The 16,538-nt window shown below is 41.0% G+C and overlaps 1 protein-coding gene across 1 annotated transcript in view; it reads right to left on the bottom strand.

Annotated features, from left to right (window-relative positions):
* COL4A1 (collagen type IV alpha 1 chain) overlaps positions 1 to 16,538 on the bottom strand; it is a gene marked incomplete at its 3' end in the record, with an annotated part of 132,515 nt that overhangs the window by 29,403 nt on the left and 86,574 nt on the right. The window contains exons 19-32 of the mRNA XM_082013542.1: positions 15,597 to 15,690; positions 14,875 to 14,910; positions 13,142 to 13,306; positions 11,233 to 11,328; positions 10,190 to 10,273; positions 9,400 to 9,470; positions 6,576 to 6,767; positions 4,366 to 4,534; positions 3,915 to 4,007; positions 3,712 to 3,816; positions 2,083 to 2,180; positions 1,512 to 1,662; positions 1,060 to 1,173; positions 476 to 643 (exon numbers count right to left, since the gene is read on the bottom strand). Coding sequence (XP_081869668.1) covers positions 476 to 643; positions 1,060 to 1,173; positions 1,512 to 1,662; positions 2,083 to 2,180; positions 3,712 to 3,816; positions 3,915 to 4,007; positions 4,366 to 4,534; positions 6,576 to 6,767; positions 9,400 to 9,470; positions 10,190 to 10,273; positions 11,233 to 11,328; positions 13,142 to 13,306; positions 14,875 to 14,910; positions 15,597 to 15,690 — 1,636 coding nt within the window. The remainder of the gene's footprint in view (positions 1 to 475; positions 644 to 1,059; positions 1,174 to 1,511; positions 1,663 to 2,082; positions 2,181 to 3,711; positions 3,817 to 3,914; positions 4,008 to 4,365; positions 4,535 to 6,575; positions 6,768 to 9,399; positions 9,471 to 10,189; positions 10,274 to 11,232; positions 11,329 to 13,141; positions 13,307 to 14,874; positions 14,911 to 15,596; positions 15,691 to 16,538) is intronic.

Raw genomic sequence — 16,538 nt, 5'->3', positions numbered from 1 at the left:
CTATCATACTAGGAATTGCACTATTTAAGGAAAAATGGGACAAAGAGATGATTAATTTAAAATAGCCTCATAGAGAATACAACAGCAAAAACAGTGTTATGAAAACCAGAATAAAACACAGTTTGTAATGGGTTTTTGCCAGATTCTTAAAACTCCTTATTACAGTAAACAATGCTGTCATTAACAAAGGCATTATTAAAACCACATTCTGTCACTGAAACTGTGCAGAATAATCCCCTTTCATTATTACAGGCTAAAGGCTAGTTCCTGCAGGTTGCTGGATTTGATCCACCAAAGGATTTGAGCAGCAGTTCAGTAACACGTGCACAGAGCTGCTTTACTGATGTCAGCCTGTGTGTTTTCCAAAACTTGGGCTCTTTGATGGATCAATTCCCAACTGAGTGAAAGGGCGTGCTACCACAACTTAATACAACAGTTGCCAAAGATGCAGGTTTCCAAGGGAAAAGATGGTTACCTGCTGATCCTTTCAGTCCAACGGCCCCCTGCGGACCCGGCAGGCCAGGTAATCCCACAGAGCCTGGTACTCCGGGCTGGCCCTGGCTACCTTTATCCCCTTTTGGTCCTGGCATATCTAGACCTGGGACACCAGGGAAGCCCCTTTCTCCTTTTATTCCAGGAAATCCTAGGAGAAACAGAAGATACAGGATTAGTCCTTAACGGAGCATGGGTAACACCGTTAACAACAGTATCTGATAATGTCCACCTGCGGTTCAGAAATTACACAGCATGAATAATGAAGACCCAAAGCCAGACAGCAGAAGTAGTCATCATTTTCTAAGTGAGTCTTTGATCCTGTGTATACTACCCACCGATGACCTGAGGACACCAAACAAAATGGCAGGAGTTTTCTCAGGAGGCCTCACCCTGCATTTTGGACCAGATAGAGGAGACCCAATGACATGACCACCCCGCTGCCCCATGCACCCCCACTGACCTCACACCACAAAACAGTTCACGAGCAACACTTTCACCAACACCAATATCCATTTATTCCAAAAGTCGCTCCTAAGCGCTGCCAGGGGAGTATTTTCCTCTCACCTGGCGGTCCCTGGGGTCCCGGCTGCCCGGCGGGTCCCGGCGATCCCTGCGGGCCCAGCCCTGGTGTGCCCGGAGGGCCCTGCAAGCCTTGCAGTCCTGGGAGGCCGGGGTCGCCTGCGGGGAGACAGAGACATAGACCGAGCGTCCCCCCACGTTATTTGAAATCTTGTTTGCCAAAGATGCTAGACAAGGTGCTTTGGAAGCACTTGGCCAACAAGACCTCATTTCAGCCTCTAACACCTCCTGCCTGGGCTCGGAGGAAGGGGCAGCTCTTTGCTGCTAGCATTTGCTATCTGTGGTTGGTAGGCGAAAACAAGGGGAAGGAAAAAGGGCAATACTCTGAGGTATCAGTAGGATATCTCAGTGGTCAAAAGACATTTTGTTGAATCTATGGGGGACAGACTTTAAAAAAGAAATAGAAATACAGAGCTGTATTTTTCCAGAGACATTACCTCTGAATCCTTGCTGTCCAGGTATGCCCGGAAAGCCCTGCTCGCCACGTAAGCCAGGCAGTCCTGGATTTCCCTTCTCTCCAGGGATGCCAGCTGGGCCTGGGGGGCCTGGCAATCCCTTAGGGCCAGGGAGACCTACACCAGGTTCACCCTAGCCAAAGAAACACAATAGATTGGGAATCAACACATCAAAACCAAGAATTCATTTACTGACTGTTTAAATCACTCAGAGGCGGAGTGCTACACATGACTGCAGGGGAGAGCCATAAGCCCTTTAGTGTTAATGCCAACCATTCATCCATCTACTCCGTTCCTTTGTGTGCATAGTGGGAAACATAAGAAAAAGGCCAACTTTTTTTTTTTAAAGAGCAGGATCTTTGCACGCATTCCTGGAAACATTCAGGTACAGGTCGGATGGAGCCCTGTGCATTGTTGAAGATGTCCCTGCTATTGCAAGGGGGCTGGATTAGATGACCTTTAAAGGTCCGTTCCAACGCAAACTGTTCTATGATTCTATGATTCCTGTTAACATGGACAGTCACAGATAGTAGTATCAGCAGCTGACACCTACTTTTTGACCTTGTAAACCTGGTACACCTGGCAAACCATCCAGACCAGGAGTTCCCGGAGTCCCTGGCAGACCAGGCGAGCCAGGCTGACCTTGGAAACCTACAAAACAAAACACAACTCCCATCATCATCATCTCTGCCTGTAAGTGTCCTCTGCTGTTTCTTCAAGCCTCTAACTGAACTATTCACATCCTCACAGGGACTTGTTTAAAAAGGTCTGTGTAGTCTTTCACGTCAAACTTTTAGGGATGTCAGCACCCAAGTGTCTCAACAGAGATTCAAATGCTCAGCTTTGTGCAGCATTTGGCTACTGATGAGAAGCAACCACCCAGAAGCAATAAATGCTGAGTGCCTCTGAAATTAGTAGCCTTGTGGGTTCATGTCATTGAGAAACATCCTGCCTGCAAAACTGGGTTCCCAAAGTCTTCTTCAGAAAAGGCAACTTAATGTGTGGGGCATCAGACTGAGGGATGCACAACAAAACCTATCTGTGAATCAACACCTTTTGTTTACTGTCTATTGTACGATATACCCTACACGACCTGCTGTGGGTTACACACAGAAGGTTTCTAGGCCACAGCTGGCCCATCCACTGCACCTTTGGAATGCAGGAAGGAATACATACAACATTCTGCAAATCACTTAAAGATAGCACTCAACACCAGCACACGCTCTATGAATTGAGATGAAGCTCCTCTCCCAGCAAAAACCTCAGGGAGTGGGAAATCCAGCTTTTAGACTAAGCTTTTTAGACTTTAAGCCCCAGGAAAGTCACTGGGCAGAGATAAATACAAGGAAGGGTCCTTGAATGAAATGTATTTGATATGTCATTCCTTTCTTGCTGGCATCAAAGCGCAATACAGAAATCCTTTTCCAGATGCAACGGGCCTCTTCTGTTCAAGTTCGTCCCACGCCAGTCTCAGAGGAACTAGAGGTGGTCACAGGTAAAGATTTGCCCTTTCTCCTTATTAAGTCCTTCTGACCCTCCCAGTTCACTGGTCTGCAGAATCATAATAAATGAAATAATAATGAAGACACACAAGAATTTTGGGGATTGAGGTAGCTGCTGAAAGCTCAGTCATCTAGTTCTAAGTAAGTAGCAGCACCATGAAGTACATCTCCCAAAAATCCAAAACTAGAAAATGAACATTTATACTCCCTCTAAGCTATGTGCACACCCTGACAATGGCCATGCAAGGAAGACTAAATTTATGCCAAGTAAGCTGGTATTCTAGCCAAACCACTCTCAGCCGCCTGGGGGACAGCAGAGCTGTGGCCCAAAAATGTTAATAGTTATGTCAGCATGTTGTTTTGACCAACGACACATGGTGCTTCATCTCTTAGAAGAGCCATCTCATCTCTCAGCAGCCTTAGTTGCTGCAATGTAAGATGTTGTACTATATCACTTTCTATTCTGGCAGTAGTTTTGACACTAACTGTATCTGCACCACACCGCTGCTCAAAGCAAGTATGTGTTGAAAGTATGCTTATTGTGGTGCTTGTGGACTTTTGCAAGGGAGGTTCTTCAGCTGCACCTCCCAAATCTCATTCAGCCATGGCTGGATGATAGTGCAGGCCTCCATCCACACTCCAGTTACACCAGCTTTGTTAGATGGAAAATTTTATCTTACCTTTGGGTCCTGGAGGTCCAGGGAACCCTATACCTGGCTGCCCAACAGCACCTTTTTCTCCTGGCAGGCCCGGTCTACCTGGAAGCCCAGGATTCCCTTTGTCACCTTTGCAAGTGAAAACAAGACAAACATTAATACAAAGGTTAGCTTCTGGGGAATAAAGCCATTATGATCATCAGACAAAGATTAACAGGCTACTATACCTTGGGGTCCAGGGAAACCAGGTGGCCCAGGAAGGCCATCCGCCCCAGGAGGTCCGGGGAGCGGTACGGTTCGCCCTGCTTCGCCCTTCGCTCCTGTGAATGTACAGATGTAGTAAGTACAGGAAACAATGAAATTAAACAAGGGAGTTTCACCTAGCCAGCAATATTACTCCATCCATACCATTACAACTGACTTGTTATAAAGATTTTTTGTAGAAGATTCATAGAAAACTAGGATGAACTCAGTGTAGGATGAACCTAAACCACCCCGTTTACCTAACAAACTCTTCAAGAAAACTGCCCTCAGAGATTTGCAATTATACTGCTGAAAGCAAACAGTGATTTAAATTAGAAATTCTTTTTACTTCAATCTTAAATTCAGGTGATCCTCTAAGTTGTACCTTTTAAAGGGCACAATTTTTTTTTTTTTTTAAGCATACTGTAGCATTACCTGGAAGGCCTGGTAAACCTGGGGTTCCAGCAAAGCCTCTGTCTCCTTTGTCACCAGGTAAACCTGCAGTGCCTATCCCAGGAGGGCCAGGAAAACCTCTTTCACCACGTACTCCAGGGAATCCAGGTTGGCCAGGGGGACCACGTTCTCCTTTCAAGCCAGCTGTACCCTAATTTTTGGAAAGTATAAGTGTACTTCTTGCCCGACTGGCAAGACAGAACATGTCATCCTCTCTCTCTGAATATTTTGTAACTTGGATTTAGCACAGGTATCTGTAATGCTGAAGAAACTGCATTTTTTATGACTGAGTTTGGTGTAAATAGAACTGGGTTACACATAGAATAGCACATGGAAATCATACCTAGTGTGCAATGCAGCTGTATTGGGTTTTTGTGGCAAGGCTTTGGTAGCAGTGGGGGCTGCAGGGGTGGCTTCTGTGAGAAGCTGCTAGAAGCTTCCCTTTTGTCTGATTGATAGAGCCAACACCAACCGGCTCCAAGACAGATCCACCGCTGGCCAAGGCCGAGCCCATCAGCAACGGTGGTAGTGCCTCTGGGGTAATAGAGTTAAGAAGGGGGGAAAAAAAGGGCACGTAGCATTTTCAGCCAGCGAGAGGAGTGAGAATGTGAAAACAGCCCTGCAGACCCCCAGGTCAGAGCAGCAGGAGGGGCAGGAGGGGCTCCAGGCACCAGAGCAGAGGTTCCCCGGCAGCCCCTGGGGAAGTCCATGGCGAGGCTGGCTGTGCCTCTGCAGCCATGGAGCTCCACGCTGGAGCAGATCTCCACCTGCACCCGGGGAGGGCCCCACACCGGAGCAGGGGGATGCCCGAAGGAGGCCGTGACCCTGTGGGAAGCCCACACTGGAGCAGGCTCCTGGCAGGATCTGTGGCCCCTTGGGGAGAGGAGCCCAGGCTGGAGCAGGTTTGCTGGCAGGACTTGTGACCCCGCAGGGGACCCAGGCTGGAGCAGTCTGTTCCTGAAGGATGGCACCCATGGGGGGACCCAAGCTGGAGCAGTTTGGGAAGAACTGCAGCCCACGGGAAGGGCTCATGTTGGAGAAGTTCATGGAGAACTGCCTCCCGTGGAAGGGACCCAATGCTGGAGCAGGGGAAGAGTGTGAGTCATTCCCCTGAGGAGGAAGGAGCAGCAGAAAACAACATGTGATGAACTGACCACAATCCCCACTCCCCGTCCCTCTACACAGCTCGAGAGAGAGGTGGTAGAGAAGATGGGAGCAAAGTTGAGCCCAGGAAGAAGGGAGGGATAGGGGGAAGGTGTTTTAAGATTTGGTGTTATTTCTCATTATGCTACTCCGACTCTGATTGGCAAAAATTAAACTGATTTCCCCAAGTTGAGCCTGTTTTGCCTGTGACAATAACTGCTAAATGATCTCTCCCTGTCCTTATCTCAACCCATAAGCTTCTAGTTATATTTTGTCTCCCCTGTCCAGCTCAGGAGGGGAGTGACAGAGCGGCTTTGGTGGGCACCTGGCATCTAGCTAAGGTCAACACACCACCACAGCAGCTAACTGGACCATGTAGGCTACGTTCCCAGTGGTGGATCTGGGAGTAGATGTGAACTTCATATTCAACTCCACAGGGTATCAGCTGAACTCTCTATCAGTGGAAGACTTTGAAGCATTAGTTTCCTCAAGAAGAGAAGTATGCTAGAACAGAGTTAACTCTTATCTTAACAATCTCTACTTGGATAACTGCATTCCATCAATCATCTCCAGATATCAGCTAAATCATCCATGCTTGTTCTCACTATCAAGCTGTGAGAAAGGAAGAAAGGAACAAAGCTTTGTCCATGCCCACAACTTTGTGGGAGTAGTAATCTTGTGCTCTATAGTCCTGAAAGTAACAAGCCATGCTGAATACATCTGAGTCAGATCACTTATTTGCATGACATGTAAAAAGAAAGTCAAAATCTAACTCTGAAATAGTCTGTTGTTGAAGGACTGCCTTCCTCAGTAGTTCCAGGGTAAATGGAGTCTTCCTCCTGAGAATAATGAACTACTCAAGGTAAGGACAAGATATGGAACAATGAATGAGGCTAATAAACACAAAGCATGAGGCTAATAAACATAAAGTATGTATAGGGCATAAAAGCATGTGAATTCTGATCTGAAAGACAGAATGTACAGGACAGTATGTGAACATAAATAAACACACAGCAGGACAATATGTAAACATAAAGAAACACACGTACCGATGCTCCTTTCGGACCCTGGGGACCTGGCAATCCATCTTTTCCGGGTCTCCCTTCTCTTCCAGGAGTACCCGGTTGTCCTGGGAAACCAGGATCTCCCTTTTCACCTTTCAGGATAGAATCATAAGAAAAATCTCCTGGTTCTCCTTTTGCCCCAGGGCTGCCCATAAGTCCTGGAGTGCCGGGGGGCCCCTGAAATTTCATAAATTCAGATGTCATCAGTTGCCTTACCAAACCTTCAACTGATAAAAAAGAAAACAAATATTCAGAAATTAAAGAGTAGACCCAAATCAAGTAAACCATTAAGTTTTTGATTGAAGAGGTCAAATGAGAGTATTTTCCAGTGCGACTTTCCAGCAGTGCGACAAAACTTCTTGTCCATTGTCATTTATCATATCACAGGTATATAATTTTAGATGGTGCATATAAACTTACACCACTTACACAAGAACTGCAGGCCATGACACCAAAAAACTACTCGGAATTTTCAACAGACTACCCACTGGATTTCAGTTATGCATATTCATACAATATCAGCATCAAGGTAAACAAAGTTTTTTAAAAAGGCAATTTCAGAGTTAAAGTGTCTGCCTCAACCTTTAAATGCAAAATTCTGTAACACTGTGGAACCTACTTCCCTGACGCAAATGGAACAAAAGTATCTCTACATTTCCACAGTAATTTACAATACCAGTAGAAGTAGTACTAACAGAGGAAAATAACACACTTCCAGTATGCAAAGATGAACTCAGCCAAACTTACAAGTTTAAATTGCTTATACAAGCCCCACCCATGATTTTCTTTCTTTAAAAACCCTTTTAAATCAGCTATAATATTAATCAAACATATAGATTGTCTATGAAATTGAATCAATTTTCTTATACAAAACTCAAATGTTATTTGCACAAGTGCTAAGGTTAACTGAAGGCCGAAATCTTCTCCCTGGGTAGTTTATTTATGACTTAGCCGATGCAAATACATGTTTCCCTTGTTACTAACGTACATTGATTTTGTACAATTAATAATCACAGTCAGTCGGTACTATCAGAATACTACGCACATGCTCAGAAAAGAGTTTTGTCAACTCTCCTGGGAAGAAATTATCTACCTGATAATGTACCTATAGGATTTCTGGAATTCTAATTTTTCCATACATATTTTCAAGGACTTATATGAACTTTTCTCATAGGAACAGTCTCTCTAATTTCAAGTGAATCAGAGCTACTCACTAGGGTAGTAAAGTACAAACTTCATGGGCAATGTCCATTGCTTATGGCTGCTGTGTGCCCTCCACCTAAACCTGAACCAGAACATGGTCAAAGGTACTAGCTTTGGTGGGTCCTGGATCAGACTCTGATGCTCTGGCATGGCTCTAGACGATGTGAGCTTGCAAGGCTGGCCTCTATGTAGTTTTTCCAAGCTAAACTATATGCTGGATCACCATCTGGCTGAACTTTGTGCAGCAAAACAAGCTTAAAAGCATTCAGAACAGCAGCTAGTCCTTGTCTGATGAAAGACATGAACAGAACTTACTTAAGAGGCAATAAAAGGAAAATATAAAGGTGTGGCAAATATGTGCTGAGAACAAATGCCAGACGTGAAAAATGCTTAAATACATTAGGTTGTCTTTTATTTTTCTTCATTGTTTCTTTCATGGATCCCGTTGATATTATAGTAAATTCAGTCACTGAGTAATACCATCTTATTTATCATGGTGGAAACAGAGAATGGACTCCATCCTAGCTAACTTTCATTAGCTGAATTCAGGCATCTAGGCTTTATTTATACTCAAGGGAGAGAAACAGATCCTTGAGTATGGAATTCATACAGGTGGGTTGATTTAACTTCTGTAGGTGCCTTTCTCTCACTGCTGGTGATAGAGGGAGCTTGTGTAACTCCAGTGGGTGTTAAAGCTAGTGCACATGAATGTCACTGAGAAGTTATGTTGCCAGAAGTGATCAGCTGGAAGGAGAAAGCAGCTTTGGGAAAAAAAGTCTGGGAAAGACTCTGACAGACTCAGTCTACTTACATCAGGAATGGTGTCAAAATCCACGTTATACTACAGGAACGTGGATGCTAAGGTAGGTCTTGACTGCATACCACAGTGTACATAGGGACTCAAGTGAATTCTGACAAGATCAAATGTAGTTGTGCTAGTACAGCGCTCATCTAGGAGTAATTTGTGTTACGTTTTAGACAAGTGGTATGCTTATGGCTGTTCTGCTTCTGATATCCAGCCTTACACACTGAGAGTCGTGTTGCACTGTGTCAACATAATTTGCAAGTGATCATATTATCAGGATACTATCCACTTTCACAGCCTTCCTTTATTTCTTCAAAACTACTTAGCTTTCCTCCTAATTAACTATGTTTTATGGAATACATTGCACACATTTCCCAAAATTCAGACAAACTGCCAAAGTATATTGCATGCTAATATTAGATTGCTTACACTACACTAGATGGCACTGTCTCTCTCTCAATATGTATGTACACAACAAGCAGAGTTATTGGAACAATTCACGAGAAGGATGGGGCAGACCTGTAACTGCTTCCTGTGAAATCCTACTGTCTACCCAACTTCACTGCTTATCTTGCTCAGCAAGAAGGTCATGTGTCTTGCTGCGTTCATATGATGGGCAAACATAGAAATACTACCCATTTATGACAGCTCTTTTTTTCTTCCATAACTCAACTACACTGCTTCCTAGATTATTTTGCTAGTTCCTTAATTTTATCATATCACTGTGCTGGTCTATTAGACAACCACACTGATGATCACATGCCTCATAGGACACATAGAATTTGGCAAGGCATTACTTACAGGTACCCCTGGAAGGCCATCAAGTCCAGGTAAGCCTCTGTCACCCTTGAAACCTGATTGTCCTGGAAAACCTTTTCAGAGAGACAAAAATACAACTCTATTACAAGCTTTTACAAATAGCTCATTGTATGTGAATTCTTTGTGATCCTTCTCAAAGTGTCTCATTACGTCCCCAGTTATATCAACAAAATGCTGCTAAAGTCAGTGAAGTTGTCTGGACTCATGTACTGTATGTGTCTGCATTCATAAACTCAGAAGCTGATGATTCATTTGACTTAGGAATGAATTCACCTTACTATTTAGACCTATCATGTAACCACTGCAGTCTTGAAACTACCTAAACCATATTAATTTTTCTTAACAGCCACTAGAACAAACATTAGGTATAATTATCACTGTTTGCATGTGGCACTTCTCTCATATGGTAGCAGAAAAATAATTATTTTTTTTGGTCACAGAATTTAATGCTAGGATTGTGAATATATATATGGGCCACTGCCACACCTGGGCACGCAGGGCAAATGCTTCCCACATTATTTTTCACTTTCACAATCTTCTGTGAGAATATCTGGGCCACAGTTTGCAAAGACCCTCCACTGTGGCCAATTTCTGCTTCCTTGGTAATTCTTGTTGATTGCATTGGAAATTTGGAATCAGGCCAAAACCAGGAATATTCCATCCTCCTTTCATTAGTTTCACAAACAATTTGACTAGTGAGACAAAAAGTAATTAGTTTTATCATATATGCTGCTACACAGTTAATTCTCAGGTAGTCAATGAGTTTTTTTACCTGCTGGACCTGGCGGCCCTTGTGGTCCTGGAAGTCCAGGAGGTCCTACTTTATCACACAAGGCACAGGATTCACCTTTGTCACCTGAAAAAAAACAAACAACAAAACCAATGTATAACAATGAAAAGATTTAAGACAACTGCAAGCAGGTGGATGCAGGGGCAAATGTCAATTTAATATACTTCACGTTGAAAGAATAAAAATAAATGTGCCACTTCTAATTACATGCTTCAAAGAGAATTTATGAGCAAATTGGTATTTGAATTTCTTTAAAATCTTTAAAGGAACGGCATGAAAATCAACTTAAGTCCTATCCTAGAGATAATATTTAACAGATCACTTAAAAGGGACTGGGCTGAGAGGAAGAAAAGAAATATACACAGGGTATAGAAGGAATAAAAAGATTAAAGCAGAAAACTGAGAACCTCTATAGTCACTGTAATTTTGCAGTTTTAGAAAAGCAGTGAGCAGAATGAGATTAGGAAGGATCAGCCATCATGTAAATGAGTGCAGCTCATTTTTTTATATGTCCATTTAGTCAATGCTGCTAAAACACATGGTTGACAGTCCTATTTATAGATGTTACAATTTTAGCTTCAATTATACTCATGGCAATGATTCATAAACCATTTCCATTCCCATCTCATCTGTCCCTCTCTAATTCATCTCAGAATTCACATCTTAAATTGCCGTGAACAGTTCAATCTACACTTAATGGGGCTATACTCAAACCTTTCTTTCTTCCCAGTTCCCCTTTCAGGTCTGCACCATCCCTTATCACTTTCCAGCAATGTGTAGGCTAAGTTTTAAAGTGAAAGGGTGTAGGCTAAGTTTTAAGTGAAGTTTGTGTCACACAACTCAATGCACAATATCCTTCTTTTACTCACCAGAGACTCAAGGAACATCTTCCATGTCCATGAACTACTTGTTTAACTAACTTTAGGTACACTTTCTCTGGAGTCAGCCTAACTTGCTCAGCTTCTTTACACACACAAGCTCCAGGGTACAGAGCATTAGAAAGCGATCACTTTAAGTAATATTACCTTTCTCTCCCATCTCTCCTGGAAATCCATCTCTTCCTGGAGGTCCAGGACTACCTGGTGCACCAGGTTCTCCCTGCTGGCATTGATCAATTCCATCTGCAATGGAAATGCAACAAAGAATATTGTTTGACAAGTGCAAGTTTCCATTCAACGCTTGCATTTATGAATGTCCCAACTGAACGTATCTGTGAATAGTGGTAAGTCAGGACAGCTTTTTTTTTTTTTAATTTGTTTTACTTTGAAAAATTTAACTGGGATTCTGTATTCTGATTCCACATATACTGCTTAAGAAACCCCAAGAATTACACAGTAAAGACAGGCTCTGCCATAATAAGGTTACAAACAACTTTCACATAAAATCTTTTTATTTTTATTGTCAGCTTTGGCTAAGAAAAGTGCTATGGGTGAAAAATTGCTGGTTTGACCTTGAAGAGAATGGAGAATATTGACGTTCTGGAGAAATTAATTATTGAGTTGTTTGTACCCTGACTTTTGTTTTCAATGTTTTAGGAAACTTTCTAGGTCAAGAGCAGCTTGTTAACATCTAGTTAACTTCTTCACACTGATCAAGCTTCCCGAAAAAAATAAACTTCTTATGTTAGGAACTCAAATAGGTAACAAATGAGAATACTTAGCAGGCTTGATATGGGAATACAAATTGGGTTTGTTCTGTTTGATGATATGGCACAGGTTCTGACCCAATACAATATGACATCATCTTGGCCAAAGCCAGTAATCAAAATGTTAATGTGAAGTTTGGCAAACAACAGTTAAATGAAAACAAATTGTTTCCCATTATGCACTAGAAGAAAGTTAAATAAGTGTCTGGAGAAGGAGGACAATTAAGCAGTGACAGAAACATGTTGTGTGAAAAACAGGAATTGCTCTTATTTTTAGGGTAAGGTAAGATTTAGCTATTTAATTCCATATTCTAGGTGTTGCATTTTGTACTGCTTCATTGGCAAACACAGCAACAACTAGGCACCTTCAGTTGTTTTTTAACCAAGTATTTTTGTTTAGGAATTCAATAGACAACAATGTTCTTTTCAATAGTTTTAGGCTACCTAAACTACTGTATTAGGAATATCATTCTTTATGTTGAAATGACAATTCAACTCACAATATCAGTATCACCTATAGTAAAAGTTTTCCTTCCTTTCCTTTAACTCCTTGACTTAAAACATCAGTTGTAAGCAGCTATTAAGCATGGACCATTTTCATAGGTAATTTTTTCATTACTTTGTTGCTGAGCAAAACGAATATGTTTCTCTCTTTAAAAATGTTTAATCAGAATCTAATTATATGTAGCTGTATAATTTTGTTATCATTACTACTAATATTATTATATTGTCACATCACTACCAGCTTTTCATTTACCTCTGTAAAGAGAGTGTTGACCCCATTCTCCTGTAAGATAATTTCATTTTACAATAAAAACTTCTAGCAGACTAGTATCATGGTCAGCAGTTCTTACACCTGTTACATAGATTGGTACTGCAGACTTGTAAATTGTGATCATGAACAGCTATCTTTTATGACAACAGTATTAGCATCTGTTATTTTTTAATTGCAAATCTATAAATAGCTATAAATTGGCATATTAGGACACAGAGGAAACCAATATGTATTAAGGTCAATGATGTGATTGTATTGTAACAGTCCACAATGTACTTCTGAACAACGTTTCAAAAACATTTAGCAAAGAATCCTTGTCCCAATAAGGAAACAAGTGGCTTGCTGCATCTCGGAATAGCTTTTACTTGGTTCATTAACAAGTGAGATGTATTTCTTCCACGATGTATATGCATTCTGTTTATAACTTTTATAATCTTGTCTCCTTATCCTTTTTTATGTGCATGCAATGTGCACTGAGTCTTCACTGTGAAAAGCAACCCAGTGCTTTACCTACCTGTTTTGCCTGGAGGACCTGGTGGGCCAGGCAACCCCGGGGGACCCGGGAAACCATCTCTTCCAGGGGGTCCAGGTAACGGGAATCCTGGAGAACCCTTTTCACCTTTTTCACCTCTCTCTCCAGGGACACCAGGTGATCCTACTCTGTCTGGAAGCGGTCGACCTTTGGACAGAGTAAAACATACATGAAAAAAGTTACAAGCAGAAAGACAGTAATTTTATCAACAAGGTAGCTTCCCTTAGGTTTCACAGAGAAACAGAAAAATGTTAGTGCAAAATAAAAAGGAACTGTAGTTTTACTATTGGTGATTTATACAAAATTGAGTTTACATATGCACTACAGCTCAGAATAACTCACTTTGGCTAGGTCCCTAGACAAACACTCATTCTGTATTAACTGCCTTTCTGAGATTTAGTTTAATCAGCTTTTGCTGGGTACAAAAAAGTGGCAACACGGGAGTTAATGTAGCTATTGCACTTAGAAACTATTACACTCCTCCTTATCTCATAATAAACCAAATTTTACACACACCTAGAAAGGGCCAGCATCTCTAAGAACTTCAGTAAATAAGCATTCAACAAAGCTAGCAGATTTCAGGACTGCTAAAACCAAAACTATTTGTAGGAATAATAAGCAAACAACAGCCAATAAAGAGAACCAGTTAAACAGCCAGAAGAAACTACTTAAGATCTCCTTTTAGCTATTTGTACGGTCACACACATCTTCATACTTTAATAAATTATTTCAGTTCACAACTGATCACTAAACCATTTTGAGCCTTCTGCAACATACAGGGAGATATGAAAGTCACACAAATCTCAATTTCTGTAAGGTAATGACAAACTAAGAGCTACTATTTTTCTTGTCTTGTCACACAGAATTCTTTAGGGACTATTACAGCCTGCAGTATATAGTATCTCCTCCCTAAACTGTGAAAAATTTCCTGGAAACTATCTGACTCCAGCTCACATTAATTTCATATTTAGCTCACTGTCAAGAGAGAAAATGAGAGCAAAGGAGGTGATAGTAGTATCACTGCAGGATGTGCTAGAGTCAGGTTTCCACAGACTATTTGCTTAATTTTTAAAAAGCAAATATTATGGTTTAGTTCATGCACATGTACATATATACATAATAGCAGTGCTGTTATGGATGTGAAGGTGTTAAGACTATGAAAAAGGCAACATTTGCAGGCAAAAGAAATAATTTCTATTAGATCAAGTGACCTAGTAAAATAAAAGCAGGACGCCTTCAGGAATGACTTTGATCCAATAAACGTTATTATGTCTCCCTACAAACCTTATTTTATTGTATTTACGCAAACACATACAGAGCTCAAGTGAGAGCAAAACAAACTACCTACATATGAGTATCCATACATAACTACATATGCACATACCCACGCATATATTCACATTTTACATCTCTTCTTGCCCAACGGAACCATACTCTCTGGGCTATCTCTGACAACCTGTGCACACTACTTCTGCAGTTTAAGCAGAAAGTTATCAGACACACAAAGAGCAAGGCTGGATCACATCAGAGATACGAGAAAAGCGATCTACAGGAAGGGTCTAGGGGGATGATTAGACTCCTGGAGAAGCCATTGCCTGGGTGTTCTGTAAGTCAGGCATTAACTGGCAGCAGCTAAGGAGAACATCTCTCAGGACTCTTCACCCAAGAAGAACACAGGAAAAATGTGAACAAAATCCGTGACCATAAATGCATACCTGGAGGTCCTGGGATTCCTTGTATACCAGGGAAACCTTTAGGAAGAGAGGTATTCAATTAGGCAGTGAAGTCACCAATGGCAATGTCAGTGAACGTTTAGCACATATTATTTAATACACATTACAAGCTAGTATGTCCTGAATCAAATGTTAAGTTAAATACTCTATAGATATCTGCAAACAATATATTTACAGAAAAGGCCCTGCTGTGTGTCATCTTCTCCAATGATCTTTCTTCAATAGGTAAGGTCTATAATGGGAAAAATGGGAAAGGGAATGTGGTCCATAATGGGAAAAATGGGAAAGGGAATGCTTGATTTTCCCCGTTTACTGAAGAATTTTGTAAATTATGCAAGCCAATTTTATGATTAAAATTTAGCTACTGACTTTTTTAAAGGAGTCTCAAGATTCTCTGCATTATTATCCTTCTTAGGCTTGTGTTGATTTCCATCTTTCTTAAATAATCTCACTGGATTATTTAACTGCCATAAAGACAGATCCCCGTTGATGTTTTTCCAATCTATAACTGAAAGGCAGTCTTATTATGATGAGAAGAAGCATCCTACAATCTACAACAAAATGTAATAACCTGAAAGCAATTAAATAACTGGACATTTCACTGTCATATAGAGCTCCTGACCTCACAGACAGTGCAATTTAATTTCCTTTAATAAGAAAACTAAAAACATAACTCCATCAAAAAGACAAGACAAAATACATACCTTTTTCACCCTTTTGACCCTTCAGTCCAGGCAAACCTGAAACTCCAGGCTCTCCTTTTTCACCAAAGCTATCTACTGGTCCAGGATCTATAACCTGAATCACAGGACAAAGACTAGGACACCAGAAACATAGAATGTGCCCTCAAGTGTGTCTCCCCCATCCTGACCTGATAGTACAGAGGACATTTTGTTTTGTGAAAACAATTTTGAGCAGCTTTGGTTATACTTGCAATTTCAGTGATACTTAACAACTGCTGTGAGAGGGTTGTAGCTGGTAAGGAATTACCAGAGAAAATAAGTATTTCCTTTTCTATCAAAATTCCTTCATATCAACAGTAGGATTAAGTGGAGAGCTTTATAGCACTTTTCTGAACAAGAATGATACCAAAAAACATCATCATGGTCTAAGCACTGACCTATTAGGTTTGTATTACCTTTAAAATATTCTGTTCTAGCAATTTCTGCTAACATGTATCTGAACCTGACATATAGGATACTAACATTTGAAATAAAATACTTAGGAAGTATGCACCATTTGTAAAACCAAATTAGCAGATGTTGGGAATTTTCCCCCATGTTGGGGAAGCAGCACTATCAATGATCTATTTGTTGCCGACTAATTCCATTTTTTATTTGAAGTGTTAAAAAAATTATAGACTGCAAAGCTGACATCTACTCTTTTGAATTTTGGATACTTTGTGTTGTTTAACAATTCCTATCATTTTCTTAGTCCAAAACATTTGAAATTTATATTCTTTGAGAGCTCCTTTCCCAAATTTCAAACATACTTAAAAGAACTGTATCCAACTTTTGTTTCCATTAAGAAAAAATACGGACATGATTGATTAGAATGAGATCAGAACATGCACAGTTTTTCTTTTTTTCCTCATTGTTTGAGCATTTTGACTTTCACAAAATTTATATTTTCATTTAAGTTTAAAA

Source organism: Phaethon aethereus (genome assembly GCF_964289735.1).
Source record: "Phaethon aethereus genome assembly, chromosome: 1".
Taxonomy (NCBI): Eukaryota; Metazoa; Chordata; class Aves; order Phaethontiformes; family Phaethontidae; genus Phaethon; species Phaethon aethereus.
This window is presented reverse-complemented; position numbering and strand designations above follow the sequence as displayed.